Source organism: Salmo salar, chromosome ssa05, assembly GCF_905237065.1.
Source record: "Salmo salar chromosome ssa05, Ssal_v3.1, whole genome shotgun sequence".
NCBI classification, from domain to species: Eukaryota; Metazoa; Chordata; class Actinopteri; order Salmoniformes; family Salmonidae; genus Salmo; species Salmo salar.
This window is the reverse complement of record NC_059446.1, coordinates 25,100,134-25,121,629: the sequence shown is the minus strand read 5'-3', so window position 1 is coordinate 25,121,629 and position 21,496 is coordinate 25,100,134. Positions and strand designations below refer to the sequence as shown.

At 41.4% G+C, this 21,496-nt stretch overlaps 1 protein-coding gene across 2 annotated transcripts; it reads left to right on the top strand.

The window, feature by feature from the left end:
• Positions 1-229: 229 nt before the first annotated feature.
• tmem255a (transmembrane protein 255A) lies at positions 230-20,764 on the top strand. 2 transcript variants are annotated; one of them, XM_014199049.2, is made up of 10 exons: positions 230-547; positions 3,899-4,041; positions 5,889-5,951; positions 11,798-11,887; positions 12,543-12,614; positions 12,811-12,899; positions 13,136-13,207; positions 13,644-13,812; positions 15,303-15,452; positions 15,701-20,764. In XM_014199049.2, exons 1-10 carry the CDS (start codon positions 493-495, stop codon positions 15,845-15,847), a joined length of 1,050 nt encoding a protein of 349 aa, XP_014054524.1. In that variant the 5' UTR covers positions 230-492; the 3' UTR covers positions 15,848-20,764. The 2 variants fall into 2 exon arrangements, with proteins under 2 accessions (XP_014054524.1, XP_014054525.1); XM_014199050.2 differs by having other exon boundaries at positions 231-547; positions 13,650-13,812.
• Positions 20,765-21,496: the final 732 nt, after the last annotated feature.

Genomic DNA, 21,496 nt, shown 5'->3' with positions numbered 1-21,496 from the left:
ATAACGGTTATATACTAATGACTGTATATAACAATAATAAAAACGAATACAAAAAAGAAGAAACTAAATACATATATATATTTGGGCTATAAGTAGGCTATATGAAAATGTTAAGCAAATACATTTAGATAAAATAAGCCTACGATGATTTTAGGACTGATTTAAATTAGTTATTGTTCTGAGTGTGACTGGCGGGTGTGTGACTGTGACTGGAGCGTGGTGCATGCGTAAAACGGTGCACCTATTGACGCTCCGCGGTTCACGACGGATGAAGACAGTAGAGTGGACATGTCAATAGACACTGATATAAAAGAGACAGCCACGGTCGTGGCGCGGGGAGGTCTGCTATTAGAGAATGCCACTGCAATCAAATGTCACGCGTGCATTAGCTCTTAGCAGTAAACACCTTTTTGTTCCGCTTGTTATGTGTCTAGTTTTTAACCTTGAATCATAATTTTGGGCCTATATTCAGCTCCCGCGGTTAATTAGAAAATGCCTCTTGTACAGAATCAACAAGCCGGAATAATTTTGACAGAAACTCCTATAGGTACAGTATGTGTGCGCGAGGTCAACCGCATGGTTACAGCAAAAATGACAGGCTACTTGGTGCAATATATTTTTGTCTGTAGCCTACAGGCTAGTATGGCTACTGTAGGTTACATTGGACTGGCTAACTGTTTTTCTTTTTTGTGGGTTTGTCAAAATCCTGAAGAAAGGTAGAATTTGTCACATTGTCAGGATAAATAGATAGGATGTAATACTAACTCTGTGGGAATTAAATGTGTTTGAGACGAGCAGGGAAGTTCTTGATTAATATGGGAAAGCCGCTAGTTTACATTAGATAGATACAGTATATTTCTCTTCTTTCTGCTCAGGCCAATGCAGGTGCAGCCATGCAGCATTAGATAAAACGATTATGTATTTGTTACTTTGCCAACAACATTCACACACCCACGGCACGTTACATTGTATTTGTGTTTCTTACAAAGTAGTTATATAAGATGTTATTACCATGCAATCATTCATTAATTACATGGTTATAACAACACGTGCAGCTGATTCGACATCAGACAAATCGAGCGCTTAGGACTATAAGGATCTTCATTTTTGTCGAAATTTAGTTCTTTAAATAGTCTTGTTATGTGCAATTCTTTAACTATATAGCATTCTAAATACCCCAAATCATGTTCTTAAAGACAAAATAATACTAGGGAAAGCCAGTATTATCAAAAATGTATGCTACCATGAATCGTCACATAGAATCGATAATGTTAATAATGAGAAACAAATTATCAATGTCTAGATGATAATATATTTTAACTACACATGCATACATTTTGAATGGAATGGAGCAAGGGGAACAACAGGGTTAGTTTAATCAAGGCTTTAGAATCCTTGGTTTATTACACAGCTAACCATAATACACTCCTATTGATATTGCCCTATCAGTTGAAGAGGAGTGTATTATGACTTACACAGGAATACTACTGTCAAAAACTATATTAGTACAATCCCCAAAAAGTGGTATATTGAGGGTATATAAAGGTATATTGAGGGTATAAAGAGGTATATTAAGGGTATCTAGAGGTATATTGAGGGTATATAGAGGTTTATTGAGGGTATATATAGGTACACTACATTACCAAAAGTATGTGGACACCTGCTCAACAAACATCTCATTCCAAAATCATGGACATTAACATGGAGTTGGTCGCCCCTTTACTACTATAACAGCCTCCACACTCCTGGGAAGGCTTTCCACTAGATGTTGGAACATTGCTGTGGGGAGTTTCTTCCATTCAGCCACAAGGGCATTAGTGAGTTCGGGCACTGATGTTGGGCTTTTAGGCCTGGCTTGCAGTCAGCGTTCCAATTCATCCCCAAGGTGTTAGATGGAGTTGAGGTCAGGGCTCTGTGCAGGCCAGTCAAGTTCTTCCACACCGATCTCGACAAATAATTTCTGTATGGACCTCACTTTGTGCAAAGGGCATTGCCATGCTGAAACAGGAAAGGGCCTTCCTCAAACTGCCACTAAGTTGGAAGCACAGAATCATCTAGAATGTATTGTATGCGGTAGCATTAAGATTTCCCTTCACTGGAACTAAGAGGCCTAGCCCGTACCATGAAAAACAGTGTCAGACCATCTTTACCACTTTACAGTTGACACTGCATTTGGGCAGGTAGCGTTCTCCTGGCATCCGCCAAACCCAGATTAGTCCGTCGGACTACCAGATGGTGAAGTGTGATTCATCACTCCAGGTAACGCGTTTCCACTGCTCCAGAGTCTAATGGTGGCGAGCTTTAAACCACTCCAGCCAATCCTTGGTATTGCTCATGGTGATCTTAGGCTTGTGTGTGGCTGCTCGGCCATTGAAACCCATTTCATGAAGCTCCCGACGAACAGTTCATGTGCTGACGCTGCTTCCAGAGGCAGTTTGAAACTCGGTAGTGAATGTTGCAACCGAGGACAGACGATTTTTACACGCTATGCGCTTCAGCACTCGGCGGTCCCGTTCTATGAGCTTGTGTGGCCTACCACTTCGCAGCTGAGCTGTTGTTGCTCCTATGAGTTACCACTTCACAATAACAGCACTTACAGTTGACCGGGGTAGTTCTAGCAGGGCAGAAATTTGACAAACTGACTTGTTGAAAAGGTGACATCCAATGACGGTGCCACGTTGAAAGGCACTGAGCTCTTCAGTAAAGCTATTCTACTGCCAATGTTTGTCTATGGAGATTGCATGTTTGTGTACTCGATTTTATACATCTGTTAGCAACGGGTGTGGCTGAAATAGCCGAATCAACTAATTTGAAAGGGTGTCCATATAGTTTTGTATATATAGTGTGTATTGAGGGTACATATAGGTATAGTGAGGGTATATAGAGGTATATTGAAGGTATATACAGGTATATTGTGGTTATATAGAGGTGTATTGAGGGTATATACAGGTACAGTGCATTCGGAAAGTATTCAGACCCCTTGTCTTTTTCCACATTTTGTTACATTACAGCCTTATTCTAAAATTGATTAAATTAAAACATTTCCTCATCAATGTACACACAAAGCTCCATAATGACAAAGTGAAAACAGGTTTTTAGAAATGTTTGTAAATGTAGAAAAACAAAAAACAGAAATACCTTATTTACGTAAGTATTCAGACTCTTTGCTATGAGACTCGAAATTGAGTTCAGGTGCATCCTTTTTCCATTGATCATCCTTGAGATGTTTCTACAACTTGATTGGACACCACCTGTGGTAAATTCAATTGATTGGACATGATTTGGAATGGCACACACCTGTCTATACAAGGTCCCACATTTGACAGTGCATGTCAGAGCAAAAACCAAGCCATGAGGTCAAAGGAATTGTCCGTAGAGCTCCGAGATAGAATTGTGTCAAGGCACAGATCTGGGGAAGGGTACCAATTATTATTGTTAATTAGATTTTTTTTTAGGTGGTGCTTTGTTTGTAAATTACGTCTGAGTGTTGGAAAGTGCCCCTGGCTATCCATAAATAAATAAAAAAGAATCTGTGCCGTCTGGTTTGCTTAATAAGGAATTCGAAATGATTTATACTTTTACTTTTGATACTTAAGTAAATTTTAGCATTTACTTTTGATACTTAAGTATATTTAAAACCAAATACTTTCAGACTTTTAGTAGTATTTTACTAGGTGACTTTCACTTTTACATGAGTCATTTTGTATTAAGGTATCTTTACTTTTACTCAAGTATGACAATTGGGTACTTTTCCCACCACTGTGTATTGATGGTATATACAGGTATATTGAGGGTATATAGAGGTATATTGACGGTATATACAGGTATATTGAGGGGACATACAGGTATATTGAGGGTATATACAGGTATATTGTCTAACGCTGTGTTTGTCTTCCAGGATCATTCAAACAGAGGAAACGGAAGTCCATCATGGTCACTATGATGTTGCTCATTGTGTCTGTACTCATCCTTATCTTTGGACTGGCAGCCACCACCAGGACACAGAATATCACAGTCGGTGGCTACTACCCTGGAGTCATTGTAAGTAGAAGTCTAACATCTTACAGTCTTAGCGATATGTCATACCTCAACGAGAAGAGGGTAACACTATAATGCATCACAAGATTTGTCATGAGTATATGACCCTCTTGTAATGGCTTATCATCCTCTCGATCCTGACTAAATACCAGCCATTTTGAGAAAGATGAAATGTTGTTACACAGAGCGACATAACATATTAAAAGCTTGATTCTTATAATACATTATAAATATTTGATACATGCTTATACATGCTTCTATCATAATATTATTATTGTTATTATTATTATTATAATTAGTTATAAACAACAAATTCCGTCACAGATTTACTATTCTACTCTATTCTATACCATGCTATTCTATTATACTCTGTTCTGTTCTACTCTATTCTTTTCTACTCTAAAGTGCGTTATGCCTGCAGACATTAAGTAACTTTAAGTGTTTCTGAAAAGAGTATTGCATACCATCCAGGGTAATATGCTCTGGCTGATGTAAGCTCTCTTTTAGCTGCTTTTGAGTGATCATTTATGATGGTCTCTCAGAGGGTGGCATTTCCCCCACATTCATTATTTAGCATGTTTGTCATTGGAGGATGAAACATGTACTCATCATCCATAAATTGGCTTCAGAGTCCCCATCTATTCAACCCTCAGCATTCTGCCTCAGAAGAAAGCAACAGTGGTGGTCCTATAGAGCTTATACTAATATATTGTAAGCCTTATTCTAAGCCATTATAAAGACTCATACATGCTTATAACAAGTTCTAAAGAAGAAGCTCCCTAACAGTAAAAATAAATGTCCTTTGTTCTATTCTATTCAGTGTGGATTATCAAGGCACAAGGCGAGACCCAGATGCAGACACAGGAGGCAGATGGTTAGATTATTTGATATTTATTGACAGTCCAAAAGGGGTAGGCAAGAGAATGGTCGTGGACAGGCAAAAGGTCATAACCAGTTCAGAGTCGGGAGGACTAGCAAAAGAGAAATAGAAAGCAGGAGCATAGGGAAAACACGCTGGTTGACTTAAAAACATACAAGACGAACTGGCACAGAGAGACAGGAAACACAGGATAAATACACTGGGGAAAATAAGCGACACCTGGAGGGGGTGGAGGCAAACACAAGAAACAGGTCAGGGCGTGACAGTGGATGTTGATTAGGCTGTCTCTAAGAATAAATCAACTATGGTCATTCTTCTGAAGAAAGACCAGTGAATCAAATTTCAGATACAATAGTAGGCCAGATATTTAAGAACAGCATTGGCTAGGATAGATCAAGATAATTGTTATTGTGAACTTGTGTGAATAGAGCTGAGACTGGCTGTACTTTCACCACATGTATCTTACTAAGTGATCAATGTCACGATCATATATATGGGCCCTGTTCGAATACTTCAGAAATGCATCCTTCCTTACCTTCCTACCAGTGATGTAGTGGTAAAAAATAGGTGGGTAAACTCTGATCACCGGTCGTGGTGAAAAAAGTAACGCACCCTATACTTTCAATGCCTTTTTTCGGCAAAAGGTGGGTAAACTGTTACAGACCTGTGATTACTTCCATGAATTTGTTTGATTGATGAAAGTAATAAGGTGGTGATCTTGGACACTTATGCAATCATTTATAGATTTTTACTTACCTCAAGGAAACAAGGAAGGGAGGATGCATTTCTACAGTATTTGAACAGAGCCGTTTTATTATTTCTGGGGAAAGGTCATTTGAGTGAACCGAATGGAAGGGCCATTTCCTGATCCTGAGGGACTCAGTGTTGTGTTGTAATTGCTGATTCAAATGAATTTCCTAATTTATTCCAGTTCCACTGGCGCCCTATCAACAGTCTGCTCTTTTTTCAGCTGGGCTTTGGCTCCTTTCTGGGAATCATCGGAGCCCATCTGATAGAAAACAAGAGGCAGATGGTAAGAGGAATTATATTACGCCTGCACTTCCGTATCAGTTTCTATGCCACAGCTCTATATCTCTCTGCAGACATACACCACCAATAACCCAATCCAATTATTTAAGCTGCATTCACTTGACATAGACTACATCCAAATTGCGGTCTTCATGTGGCATGGGCACACAACCCACAGCTACCTTCTCTAGCAGAATGACACAGTTGGCTCATGGGGGTTTTAGCTTGGCTATCAGAAAATAGCTCCTAGGGCTTCATGTGAGATGCACCCGGAAATAGACATGTGTAAGAGGAGGAGGACAGATGTCCACGCAGGAATGTACAGAAGGAACTGCAGACGAAGGGTGGTGCCAGGAGCATAGCCACTCCCCATAGCTCCCGAAATGAATAATGAGTGTGTAGTGTGACAGCCTTAACACACAGAAACTACAGGGGGCTGGATGAGGAGCAAATAGCAGTAAACAACTAACATCCAAAGCACCCTTGAGCATTTATCCCACATAATACAGTGGAGCTGTTGCCACCCTAGTGCATTCATCTCACATAATACAGTGGAACTGTTGCCACCCTAGTGCATTCCTCCCACATAATACAGTGGAGCTGTTGCCACCCTAGTGCATTTATCCCACATAATACAGTGGAGCTGTTGCCACCCTAGTGCATTTATCCCACATAATACAGTGGAGCTGTTGCCATCCTAGTGCATTTATCCCACATAATACAGTGGAGCTGTTGCCACCCTAGCGCATTCCTCCCACATAATACAGTGGAGCTGTTGCCACCCTAGTGCATTTATCCCACATAATACAGTGGAGCTGTTGCCACCCTATTGCATTCATCCCACATAATACAGTGGAACTGTTGCCACCCTAGTGCATTCCTCCCACATAATACAGTGGAGCTGTTGCCACCCTAGTGCATTCATCCCACATAATACAGTGGAGCTGTTGCCACCCTAGTGCATTCATCCCACATAATACAGTGGAGCTGTTGCCACCCTAGTGCATTTATCCCACATAATACAGTGGAACTGTTGCCACACTAGTGCATTCATCCCACATAATACAGTGGAGCTGTTGCCACCCTAGTGCATTTATCCCACATAATACAGTGGAGCTGTTGCCACCCTAGTGCATTTATCCCACATAATACAGTGGAGCTGTTGCCACCCTAGTGCATTCATCCCACATAATACAGTGGAGCTGTTGCCACCCTAGCGCATTCCTCCCACATAATACAGTGGAGCTGTTGCCACCGTAGCGCATTCATCCCACATAATACAGTGGAGCTGTTGCCACCCTAGTGCATTTATCCCACATAATACAGTGGAACTGTTGCCACACTAGTGCATTCATCCCACATAATACAGTGGAGCTGTTGCCACCCTAGTGCATTTATCCCACATAATACAGTGGAGCTGTTGCCACCCTAGTGCATTCATCCCACATAATACAGTGGAGCTGTTGCCACCCTAGTGCATTCATCCCACATAATACAGTGGAGCTGTTGCCACCCTAGCGCATTCATCCCACATAATACAGTGGAGCTGTTGCCACCCTAGCGCATTCCTCCCACATAATACAGTGGAGCTGTTGCCACCCTAGTGCATTTATCCCACATAAAACAGTGGAGCTGTTGCCACCCTAGTGCATTTATCCCACATAATACAGTGGAGCTGTTGCCACCCTAGTGCATTCATCCCACATAATACAGTGGAGCTGTTGCCACCCTAGTGCATTTATCCAACATAATACAGTGGAGCTGTTGCCACCCTAGTGCATTCATCCCATATAATACAGTGGAGCTGTTGCCACCCTAGTGCATTTATCCCACATAATACAGTGGAACTGTTGCCACCCTAGTGCATTTATCCCACATAATACAGTGGAGCTGTTGCCACCCTAGTGCATTTATCCCACATAATACAGTGGAGCTGTTGCCACCCTACCGCATTCCTCCCACATAATACAGTGGAGCTGTTGCCACCCTTGTGCATTCCTCCCACATAATACAGTGGAGCTGTTGCCACCCTAGTGCATTTATCCAACATAATACAGTGGAGCTGTTGCCACCCTAGTGCATTTATCCCACATAATACAGTGGAGCTGTTGCCACCCTACCGCATTCCTCCCACATAATACAGTGGAGCTGTTGCCACCCTAGTGCATTTATCCCACATAATACAGTGGAGATGTTGCCACCCTAGTGCATTCATCCCACATAATACAGTGGAGCTGTTGCCACCCTAGTGCATTCATCTCACATAATACAGTGGAGCTGTTGCCACCCTAGTGCATTCATCCCACATAATACAGTCGGAGCTGTTGCCACCCTAGTGCATTTATCCCACATAAAACAGTGGAGCTGTTGCCACCCTAGTGCATTTATCCCACATAATACAGTGGAGCTGTTGCCACCCTAGTGCATTTATCCCACATAATACAGTGGAGCTGTTGCCACCCTAGTGCATTCCTCCCACATAATACAGTGGACAACATATGGATATATCTGGCACCATCCACACATGTATTTTAGACAATGTCAAAATGTGGAAATATTGTTGTTGTTGATGTTGCCAAACATAGATGGAATATATTCCCATGGAATGAATCTTGGCTCAGACCCAAGTCCCTGCAGTTGCTGGTTGCTTTTGAATGTGTGGTGTCCCTGGCTACTGCTTCCTTCCTCTCCTCTCCTCCCAGGGAGGGCTGTAGAGTGTTGTAGAAAGGGTGGGGTGATATGTCATTGAATACATGCTGTCTTTCTTTGAGCAGTGAAAGGACTTGAGGGTGAGGGTAGTGGTGCCTGAAAAGAGCTGGGCACTATGCCACGTGGGGCGGGCACCGCAGGACCGAGGTGACAGTCAGAGCACTCTATCACTGTTGTCCTGTGCCCACCCCCAATATACACCCCCACCCCCTCTCCTCACCGGGAACATTCATACTCACACACCCAGGGCACGCTGCATTCTCAGTGACTTGGTTTACACGTGTCCTCACACACTCATATAGGAACACACGCACATACGCAAGAACACATTTCATGTGTGAATACACACAAACACATCATGCATACACGCACACACACACATACACACACTATCATAGGGCACCTGCAACAGCTACAATGCCACATTAAATTAGAAGCAGGTATTGAAGTTACCTATAATTCCAACTCCAATTCATAATGTAGTAGATCATTCATAATATAGTAGATAATACATAATATAGTAGATAATACATAATATAGTAGATAATACATAACATAGTAGATAATTCATGATGTAGTAGATAATACTGTTGTAGATAATGCTGTAGTAGATGATACATAGTGTAGTAGATAATGCTGTTGTAGATGATACATAATGTAGTAGATAATACTGTAGTAGGTAATACTGTAGTAGATAATACATAATGTAGTAGATAATACATAATGCAGTAGATGATACATAATGTAGTAGATAATACTGTAGTAGATAATACATAATGTAGTAGATAATACATAATGCAGTAGATGATACATAATGTAGTAGATAATACTGTAGTAGATAATACATAATGTAATGGATAGTTGATAATATAGTAGATAAGTAATAATATAGTAGATCATTAATAATATAGTAGATCATTAATAATATAGTAGATAATACATAATGTAGTAGATAATACATCATGTAATAGATAATACTGTAGTAGATAATACATGATGTAGTAGATCATTCATAATGTAGTAGATAATACATAATGTAGTAGATAATACATAATGTAGTAGATAATTCATAATGTAGTAGATAATACATAATGTAGTAGATAATCGAGAGCATCCAACATCGAGAGCATCCTGACTGGTTGCATCACTGCCTGGTACGGCAATTGCTCGGCCTCTGACCGCAAGGCACTACAGAGGGTTGTGCGTACGGCCCAGTACATCACTGGGGCTAAGCTGCCTGCCATCCAGGACCTCTATACCAGGTGGTGTCAGAGGAAGGCCCTAAAAATTGTCAAAGACCACAGCCACCCCAGTCATAGACTGTTCTCTCTACTACCGCATGGCAAGCGGTACCGGAGTGCCAAGTCTAGGACAAAAAGGCTTCTCAACAGTTTTTACCAGTTTTTAGCCATAAGACTCCTGAACAGGTAATCAAATGGCTACCCGGACTATTTGCATTGTGTGCCCACCCCAACCCCCCAACCCCTCATTTTACGCAGCTGCTACTCTCTGTTTATCATATATGCACAGTCACTTTAACTATACATTCATGTACATATGTACATACTACCTCAATTGGCCCGACCAACCAGTGCTCCCGCACATTGGCTAACCGGGCTATCTGCATTGTGTCCCACCCACCACCCGCCAAACCCTCTTTTACGCTACTGCTACTCTCTGTTCATCATATATGCATAGTCACTTTAACCATATCTACATGTACATACTACCTCAATCAGCCTGACTAACCGGTGTCTGTATGTAGCCTCGCTACTTTTATAGCCTCGCTACTGTATATAGCCTGTCTTTTTACTGTTGTTTTATTTCTTTACCTACCTATTGTTCACCTAATACCTTTTTTGCGACATTTGCAACATTGTTTCAATATTCAAATTCGATTTCCAGCTGTCCCATAGTAATGAACTTGTTGGAGTTAGGACAGGATTGACAGGCAGGCAGCCGTTTCTCAGCCATATATATATATATATATATAAAAGAAATGTCAATTGAAAAAGGTCAAACGAAACGAAGTGCAACTAGTTTGCAGTCTTTCCAGCTTCAGTTTGAAGTGATAGTGTTAGCTGTGTTGTTGGCTATCTCCTCTGAACAATAGTGTCCTGACAAGTGAGCACATTTTCTATGCCAGGCGAAATCGCGCCTCATTACCTCATTGTTATGGATGTATCCAAATAAATGTCACTAGAAAACAGCTTAAACAAATTCAAATGCAGCTTCTTTGCCATTATTCTGTCTGCACTGTTTGACGTGACTGTAAGTTAGCCTTAGTTGGCTAGCTAGCAAGCAAGGGAAAAGAATGTTGCCAGTCAGCATGGCAATGGAACATTTAGAACGAACGACTGGGTCGCGTCCATAGATACAGAACAAAAAGACTGAACGACTGGGTCGCGTCCATAGATGCAGAACAAAAAGACTGAATGACTGGGTCGAGTCCATAGATACAGAACAAAAAGACTGAATGACTGGGTCGCGTCCATAGATACAGAACAAAAAGACTGAATGACTGGGTCGCGTCCATAGATACAGAACAAAAAGACTGAATGACTGGGTCGAGTCCATAGATACAGAACAAAAAGACTGAATGACTGGGTCGCGTCCATAGATACAGAACAAAAAGACTGAATGACTGGGTCGCGTCCATAGATACAGAACAAAAAGACTGAATGACTGGGTCGCGTCTCTGGCAACCGAACTGATAGAACAACAACCAGCCGGCTTGGGAAGCAACCCTAGATGTGTCGGGACTATATCTTGTGGAAGGATGAAATAGTACGAATAAATTTATCAAAATAACCTTTTTCATGAAAATATGTCAATCATTATTTGAATATGTTGGTAACCCGTAAAAGTGGTAATGCCCTCGAAGCTGGTGTTTGGAGGATATACACCCATGCCAATATATCCTCCAAACACTGGCTTCTCAGGCATTATCATGTAGTAGATAATACATCATGTAGTAGATAATACATCATGTACAACATTAGATGCAGAACAACAAACACAATAATGTATTCATGGAATGAGAATATTTCCCCTGAGGTGACTTTCCAGTGGAAGGTAATAAGACTAAGGTTTAAGTGGATAACTCTTTGTTTCTCTCCTCACTCTTTGTTTCTCTTACAGCTGGTGGCGTCCATTGTGTTCATCAGTTTTGGAGTGGTGGCTGCCTTCTGCTGTGCCATTGTGGATGGGGTGTTTGCAGCCAGACACATAGTGAGTAGCAGTACCAAGCAGAGCCAATAAGCCAAGCTCTAATGCAGTTTAACATGCAGTCATATGGAATATCAATGTTTTGGTGTTATTACACAGTAACCACACTACTAACTGATTTAATATATAATATGACCATTGCCAATTATTTTCAATTATTAACTGGGTGGTTCGAACCCTGAATACTGATTGGCTGACAGTCATGGTATATCAGACCGTATACCACGGGTATGACCAAAACATTTATTTTTACTGCTCTAATTACGATGGTAACCAGTTTATAATAGCAATAAGGCACGTCGGGGGTTTGTGATATATGGCCAATATACCACGACTAAGGGTTGTATCCAGGCACTCCGCGTTGCATTGTACTTAAGAACAGCCCTTAGCCATGGTATACTGGCTATATACCACACCCCCTCCTGCGTTATTGCTTAATTATATCATTGTTTTTGTACCTTCTCTGTATTTTCCATGAGAAAGTATTAATTACATACTGGTTACTTACGTATAGAGTAACTATATGACATAAGTGAATTTTAATCTTGTGTTGTTGCAGTGTATTCTGCTGGTGTGGTTGATGCTGTCGTTTCTTCTCTAGTGATGTGTAAAACCTAAACAGTAGGATGAAATGTTTGTATGTTTTGTTACGCTCCAGGACCTTAGACCTTACTATGCCGGCCGCTGTGATTTCTACGCCAATTCAAAATCCTCTGTGGATTATGAAGACGTAAGTGCACACTCATATCACCACTTTGTTGAAAGGTTGCCTTAAAGTTGTTAATATGTTGCCTTAAAGTTAAAAAGTTGCCTTAAAGTGGTTTAAACATTGCCTGAGAGTTTAAAATCCATCAGTTTCCCAATATAGAGAGCATGATCCATATGCTGTACTGTGTGATAACAGTGACTACCTGTGTGAAATCTAGGTTCACTGCCAGACAGCATCCCGTGCAACCTGTAACCTACGTGTGAAAGCCAATACCTGCTACTGCTGTGACCTCTACAACTGTGGCAAGTGAGTTTCCCAAGCCTCTTTCACCAACTTCTGTCATCACAGGATTATTTTGATATTATCTTGCAGTCTGAGAGGCAGCTTAACTCATCTCAATTTGATTGTTTTCTTATTTTGATTATTTCCTTGTTTACCTCACGTATTTACCCTTGTTCTGTTTTAGTGTATTTTTAGTTGCTGTAAGGTCAGCACCGTTGGGAAAATGACATTTTAAAAACTTTTTTGGACTTATGTTTCAGAGAACATCCTCTTTTGGGACATGCGAATAAAGATGTTTTGAAAAAGTTTAGGAAAACGTCCATGATTTGGAAGTAGGTCCCTTTCTTTTAGCCCCTTGAGACTCATTAACAACCCATTTTCTGTTGTTGTGATTGATTTTAACAGTAGCTGTGTAGAAGTCTTCTTGCTTGGAACACACCATGGGAATGAGTGTATGAAGACTATGGGAATGAGTGTATCACTCCTGCATGAAGACCAGTCCACCTACCTGTCCCCCAGCTCTTACTCTCTAGTAGTTGTAGCTTGTTCCTCCATTTCAACTCCATTTGACAGCCAAGGGCCAATTTATGTTCATGTATTTATATTCTGTTGTCATTTTCTATCAAATAATTAAATACACAGTGAATGTGGTACAAATTACACTTTTCTCTTTAGCCTTGCGTCTCAAGTAGGTGGTTCTTACTTACTTCTGTATGTCTTTACTCTTTGTCCTTCCTGATCTCGTCCACCCACCTCTCCCACACACTGGCCCAGCCGTGTGGAGCTGATGGGGGGCTACCACGAGTACACGGAGGTGGGGAGCTGCGAGGATGTGGTACACCTTTATCACCTGCTGTGGTCCGTCACCATCCTCAACATCATCGCTCTCTTCCTGGGCATCATCACCGCCGCTGTGCTGGGAGGCTTCAAGGACATGGTGAGATGAACAGCAGGACATATCTGGGTTGTATTCATTAGGGCACACCCTAGCATTAAGTTTTAAAGTGTTTTTCAACGGAAACCGAAAGAAAGTGGTTCTTATTGGACTAGTTCAGGTATTCCCTCCCAGTTTCAGTCAGCTTTCATCCATTTGGTGCCTAATGAATATGACCCTGGGACGTATATAGTGTACTTAGTTAAAGAAAGAAAGGAGGATACGTAGTCAGTTGTACAACTGAATGCATTCAACTGAACTGTATCTTCCGCATTTAACCCAACCCCTCTGAATCAGAAAGGTGAGGACGGCTGCCTTAATCGACATCCACGGCGCCCAGGGAACAGTGGGTTAACGACGGATTTATACCTTGTCAGCTCGGGAATTCGATCCAGCAACCTTTCGCCAGGCTACCTGCCGCTCCTACCTAGTTATGTCAAATAGTTTGAAATACTTGAGCTGCGATTGATTGAGTTTAACGCGGTATAATGAAAGCAATGGGATAGTCCCAAACGTGCAAACCTCAAGCTGAATCAATTTAAATTTATTTATTGGACTTATTTGACCCAGAGATGGAGGAGCAGACATGATATAAGACACTGACCCAGAGATGGAGGAGCAGACATGATATAAGACACTGACCCAGAGATGGAGGAGCAGACATGATATAAGACACTGACCCAGAGATGGAGGAGCAGACCCAGACCCATCACTGACCCAGAGATGGAGGAGCAGACATGGTAAAAGACATTGACCCAGAGATGGAGGAGCAGACATGATATAAGACACTGACCCAGAGATGGAGGAGCAGACATGATATACCAGAGATGGAGGAGCAGATATGATATAAGACACTGACCCAGAGATGGAGGAGCAGACATGATATAAGACATTGACCCAGAGATGGAGGAGCAGACATGATATAAGACACTGACCCAGAGATGGAGGAGCAGACATGATATAAGACACTGACCCAGAGATGGAGGAGCAGACATGGTATAAGACATTGACCCAGAGATGGAGGAGCAGACATGATATAAGACACTGACCCAGAGATGGAGGAGCAGACATGATATAAGACATTGACCCAGAGATGGAGGAGCAGACATGATATAAGATAGTAACCCGGTGGGCAGAAACTAACAATTCTTAAAAAGTTGCCCAACCATTCTAAAAAGGTTGAATGATGTTAATTAGTCATTTTAGGCATTTGATTTACTTAGGGTTTGCTCAAGATGAAAACCTAGCACCTCGGCCCTAAGCGTGGCCCTTCCTCAATCATTGTTGTGTGTGTGTGTGTGTGTGTGTGTGTGTGTGTGTGTGTGTGTGTGTGTGTGTGTGTGTGTGTGTGTGTGTGTGTGTGTGTGTGTGTGTGTGTGTGTGTGTGTGTGTGTGTGTGTGTGTGTGTGTGTGTGTGTGTGTGCGTGTGTGTGTGTACACCATGGACCACAGGTATCAGTATTGCTCATTCTATCTGTATGTGTTTTGGACAGACACCCATGCTGACCCCTGACTCGTGTGAGTCAGAGCCCCTCCCAGCAGCCCCTGTCTCCACAGAGCTTCCAGCTCCCAGCACCTCCTCCTTCAACTGCTACTACAGCAATGCCCCCTACCTGCCACCCTATACTGCCTACGACCTGCAGGTAATAAACTACTAATACCCATCATTCATTACCCCCCAGAAAGCCACAACTAACAGGAATAATTCATTAGGACTGAAGATTAACTTAAACTATGTGTGGGTAGCTCCAACTCTTGAGGAGATCACGAGTTTATGTCAATGGTGTTATGATTCTGTCCTCACTGCTTGACCATAGGATGAGTACTGTACAAACTCAAGTCGCCTGTCTTGTTTCAACCCCGGCTCACCTTCCCCCTCCTGTCTCTTCAGGGCTCCAGCATGATGTTCCCTGACTCTTCTGGCCTGTCTGATGAGTCCCAGTCGGGGGCCAGCCACATGTGGTCCTCCCTGGTCCCCCCGTGCTACTCTCCACCTTACTGCCCACCCGACGAGAAGCCCCCGCCATACAGCCCCTAGGAGAGAGGCTGGAACTGGGAAAGAACAGGGGAGGACAGCCGGTATCGTCTCCTCTTTTGCCAGCTACATTGGCAACAAAGGGCAATGGGTATTGATGGGTGTTAGTGGACCTTGAATATTAACCTGTTTGAACGCGAGCTGCTGCTGCATCTGGTGCTCCAAACTGTTCCTGAGCAGCCAAGCCTGCCTGAGCTGTGTGGAATATAAAGATACAAGGAGTTAGTGGAAGAAAGAAAGAGCATGAGTCACTGATGTGACTAGAAGCCAGTGCTGTGAGGTTTAATTCATCCCCCAGTAAGTATAGCCTGTTAGGATTCAACCAAACCTGGATGGAGCGGGGGGTATAGCAAGACCCTGCTTGGCCTACACCCCCCTTTTCTCAGCAGACTCTCTGTTGGGGCCAGTTTGCTCCCTAACTCTTCCCCTTGGCCCTAACTCTTCCATGTCTGCATTTCTATAAGCAGCGTAGCGGGGGAGACAACATCCTATCGTTTACACCTTACAGGTCTGCAAACATCAAAGGGTTATATGATATGATGACATTAGGATCCCCATTAGCCGACACCAATGGTGACATCTAGTCTACCGGGGGTTCGACACACAACGAAAAAAAGACATTACAGACAAAAATACTATAATTTACATACATTTAAAAATAATAACACTAGCTAGGTTTCCATCCAATTGAGGACAAATTTTCATGCAAATATTCTAGAATCCGCATAAAGAAAACATGCTCATTTTCCCACCCGTGGTGTGTTTCCACCAAATAGACTTGTTGCGGATAAAAATCAGTGCGTGATGACAATTTACTTTTTCACATAAGTTTTCATGTACAGAATACATTTTTTAAGTTCAACGTGTTTCCATCGCATTTTTAACTTTACTTACTACAAACACTGTTGCGTTAATGTGCGTACTCTGGTCTTGGCAGTGCGCTCTAGCCTACAGCTCACAGATACAGTGCGGGTGGGCTGTGCGGGTAGGCTAGTCTACAATGATGAGATTATGATGGATAAGAGCGAGAATATTTTTATTTGTCAAATGGCAGTCAAGCATCGATCATCATGTCACCAGAAAAGGACCCTCGATAGTTATTGGAAAGGAGCATCAAGATCACTGTGCACTTTCAGCACCCTGTGAAGTTCATCATAACTTATTTAATCTGTAGCCTAATAAATTGCATGGTTTCCCGAGTTGTAGTGGGAGGATCACATACCATATCATTGCAAGACTCCAAGTTGACTTTGATATATTTGCGCATAAAGGCGTTTCCACTGCCATTTCTCGCCTAATTAATTGTACAGACACAAAAAGATCCCACCATGTCGAACAAACAAATGATCTGTCGGCATTTATAAAATTGTACTGAAACATCCTGTTTTCTTCACAACTGTCATGATTGTTTTTTGTACGGTATGACTTTATCCTCATAAAAACTGTGGATGGAAACGTGATTAGTGACATTACAGACTTAAATATAAACTACAACTAAAGACACATTTAATAAAACTAAAGAATAATAATGTGTGTGTGTGTGTGTGTGTGTGTGTGTGTGTGTGTAGGTCACATGGGGGAGAGGTGTTGCTTTATTTGTTTTTTTAAACCAAGTTTGCTGTTCACTTGAGCAATATGAGAGGGAAGGGAGTTCCATGCAATCGTGGCTCTATATAATACTGTACGTTTCCTTTCATTTGTTCTGGACCTGGGAACTGTGTAGAGACCCCTGGTGGCATGTCTGGTGGTGTAAGTATTTCTGTCAGAGCTATATGTCAGTTGATTATACAGACAATTTAGAATTTTCAACACATTAATATTTCTGACAAAAAAAAGAATTGATGCAGTCAATCTCTATTTTGAGCAAAGAGAGACCGACATGCATACTGTAGACATTAGCCCTCAGAGTACATTGAAGGGCAAGATGTGCTGCTCTGTTCGGGGCCAGCTACTGCTTTTCTAGGTTCTTCTTTGCAGCACTTGACCATATCACCGGGCAATAGTCAAAAGATTAGATAAAACTGGGCTTTTGGTTGACTGTGATGTTAAAAATTCTGAGCATCTCTTTATCACAGACATTCCTCTCCCCATCTTTACAACAATTGAATCAGTATGTCTTGACCATGACAATTTATAGTCTAGGTTGACACCAAGAAGGTTAGTTTCCTCAACTTGTTCAACAGCCACATCATTCATTACCTGATTCAGCTGAGAGCTAGAACTTATGGAATGATTTGTACCAAATATGTGTTATGGCTTTACATCCTATGGTAAAGAATGTAAAGCCATAACAGGCTATGGTCAATAATATTAAAGGTTGTTCTGAAGTCTAAGAATACAGCTCCCACCATCTTTTTATTATCAATTTCTTTCAGCCAATCATCAGTCATTTGTGTCAGTGCAGTACATGTTGAGTGCCCTTCTCTGTTGTTTATTATATTACAGAGAAATAGCATTGTATTTGGTCAAACACCATTTTTTCCTGAAGTTTGCTAAGAGCTGGCAGAAAGCTTATTCGTCAGCTGTTAGAACCAGTAAAGAATGATTTACCATTCTTGGGTAGCGGAATGACTTTGGCTTCCCTCCAGGCATGAGGACAAACACTGTCCTCTAGGCTCAGATTAAAGATATGACAGATAGTAGTGGCTATAGAGTCAGCTACAATCCTCAGTAGCTTTCTATCTAAGTTGTCAATGCCAGGTGATTTGTCAATATTGATGGATAACAATTTTTCAACCATGAATATGATGGCTCACAGTTTGTTTTGGGCATTTCTGAGTTTGTCAACTTTGCCAATTAAATAGTCATTAAAATAATTGTCAATATCAAAAGGTTAGAGCTAAGGAGAAGGGGTAGGAGCGAATTGGGATTGGCTGTAGTATATCAGAAACAGCTGACCTCTCTTAAGATGCCAGGACTGTCTACAGATGTGTCTTATCCACATCTGTCAACTCAAGAGAAGCACTAGTTATCCTGGCCAGATGAGAAGCTCTCCTCAAACAATGTGCTCTCTTCCTTGGACAATGTGGTCTCCTACTTGGACAATGTGCTCTGCTACTTGGACAATGTGGTCTCCTCCTTGGACAATGTGCTCTCCTCCTTGGACAATGTGGTCTCTTCCTTGGACAATGTGCTCTCCTCCTTGGACAATGTGCTCTGCTACTTGGACAATGTGCTCTCCTCCTTGGACAATGTGCTCTGCTACTTGGACAATGTGCTCTCCTCCTTGGACAATGTGCTCTCCTCCTTGGACAATGTGCTCTCCTTGGACAATGTGCTCTCCTGTAATGTACTCTACAACATCATTATCACCCCAGTACAAGAAATATCAGCTGTAACGGTGCTTGGATTTATGTAAAGGTACACCATTTTCTCTAGTAGTGCAATTGAAAATGAAGGTATTGAAGAATCGATACTGAAGATCACAGTTCACCCTATTAATCTAGCTCACAGTATTGTTGTTATAGATAGATCACAGTTCACCCTATTAATCTAGCTCACAGTATTGTTGTTATAGATAGGTCACAGTTCACCCTATTAATCTAGCTCACAGTATTGTTGTTATAGATAGGTCACAGTTCACCCTATTAATCTAGCTCACAGTATTGTTGTTATAGATAGATCACAGTTCACCCTATTAATCTAGCTCACAGTATTGTTGTTATAGATAGGTCACAGTTCACCCTATTAATCTAGCTCACAGTATTGTTGTTATAGATAGGTCACAGTTCACCCTATTAATCTAGCTCACAGTATTGTTGTTATAGATAGGTCACAGTTCACCCTATTAATCTAGCTCACAGTATTGTTGTTATAGATAGGTCACAGTTCACCCTATTAATCTAGCTCACAGTATTGTTGTTATAGATAGGTCACAGTTCACCCTATTAATCTAGCTCACAGTATTGTTGTTATAGATAGGTCACAGTTCACCCTATTAATCTAGCTCACAGTATTGTTGTTATAGATAGGTCACAGTTCACCCTATTAATCTAGCTCACAGTATTGTTGTTATAGATGGGTCACAGATCACCCTATTAATCTAGCTCACAGTATTGTTGTTATAGATAGGTCACCATTCACCCTATTAATCTAGCTCACAGTATTGTTGTTATAGATAGGTCACCATTCACCCTATTAATCTAGCTCACAGTATTGTTGTTATAGATAGATCACCATTCACCCTATTAATCTAGCTCACAGTATTGTTGTTATAGATAGGTCACAGTTCACCCTATTAATCTAGCTCACAGTATTGTTGTTATAGATAGGTCACAGTTCACCCTATTAATCTAGCTCACAGTATTGTTGTTATAGATGGGTCACAGTTCACCCTATTAATCTAGCTCACAGTATTGTTGTTATAGATAGGTCACCATTCACCCTATTAATCTAGCTCACAGTATTGTTGTTATAGATAGGTCACAGTTCACCCTATTAATCTAGCTCACAGTATTGTTGTTATAGATAGGTCACCTTAATACTATACCTCGCATTATTGTTGTTATAGATTGTGAACAGGGTTATAGTAGAGCAAATAATGAGAACAAACTGTAAATCTGTTTGTTTTAAGGGGTGGATTGGGAGGAATCTGAAACATAAATTATCACTCCGAACGTAATGTTATTTTAGAAGTTGCAAAGGGACTGGCTAAACACGAAACTCTTCTGTTTCTTTCTAGGTGTGATATAACAGGCTTTTACACTTGAATATAGCAAAAAACAGCGTTGTGTGTTGTATCTCAATCACAAAATTCATAGACCTCAAAGTAAAGAGCAGCTCCTTGAGATCATCGATTAAAGTAGTTAGCTTTGTTTTTGCATAATTCTTTTGAACAGCACTTTCTCAACAGCTGAAGATGAACTTCTGCTGACTGGAGTGGATTGATTGTCTTGCCATTAAAAGTAATTTTGTGATAAATGCATGTACGGTGTTACTTTCCATAGACAACGTACACTGATTATACAAAACATTAGGAACACCTTCCTAATATTGAGTTGCACCCTCTTTTGCCCCCTGAACAGCCTCAATTTGTCGGGGCATGGCCTCTACAAGGTGTCGAAAGCGTTCCACAGGGATGCTGGCCCATGTTGACTCCAATGTTTCCCACAGTAGTGTCAAGTTAGCTGGATATCCTTTGGATGGCCGACCATTCTTGATACACACGGGAAACTGTTGAGTGTGAAATCCCCAGCAGCGTTGCAGTTCTTGACACGAACAGGGGTGCCTGGCACCTACTACCGTACCCTGTTCAAAGGCACTTAAATATTTTGTATTGCCCATTCACCCTTTGAATGGCACACACACACAATCCATGTCTCAATTGTCTCAAGGCTTAAAAATGATTTTTTTTAACCTGTCTCCTCCCCTTCATCTACTCTGATTGGAGTGGATTTAACAAGTGACATCAATAAGGGGTCATACATTTCACTTGGATTCACCTGGTCAGTCTGTCATGGAAAGAGCAGGTGTTCCTGATGTTTGTACAGTCAGTGTATACTGTCAGTATAGGTTAAATAAAGTCAACAAACATCATCCGGTGTTGAATACACAACTCACAAGGAGCATTTGATTTTCGTTTCTTTAAATAACAGTGTCAACTGGGGTTGAGGGAATGCCTATGGAGGGGCCTTCATTACTATGGGAGTCAGG

What these genes read in the sequence shown, in the direction of transcription:
- tmem255a (XM_014199049.2), top strand. Translation starts at nt 493, where the DNA reads ATGCCTCTTGTACAGAATCAACAAGCCGGAATAATTTTGACAGAAACT. An exon ending in TAGAAAACAAGAGGCAGATG is followed by an intron (nt 5,952 to 11,797) that starts GTAAGAGGAATT and finishes TTTCTCTTACAG; the next exon opens with CTGGTGGCGTCCATTGTGTT. An exon ending in CCTCTGTGGATTATGAAGAC is followed by an intron (nt 12,615 to 12,810) that starts GTAAGTGCACAC and finishes TGTGAAATCTAG; the next exon opens with GTTCACTGCCAGACAGCATC.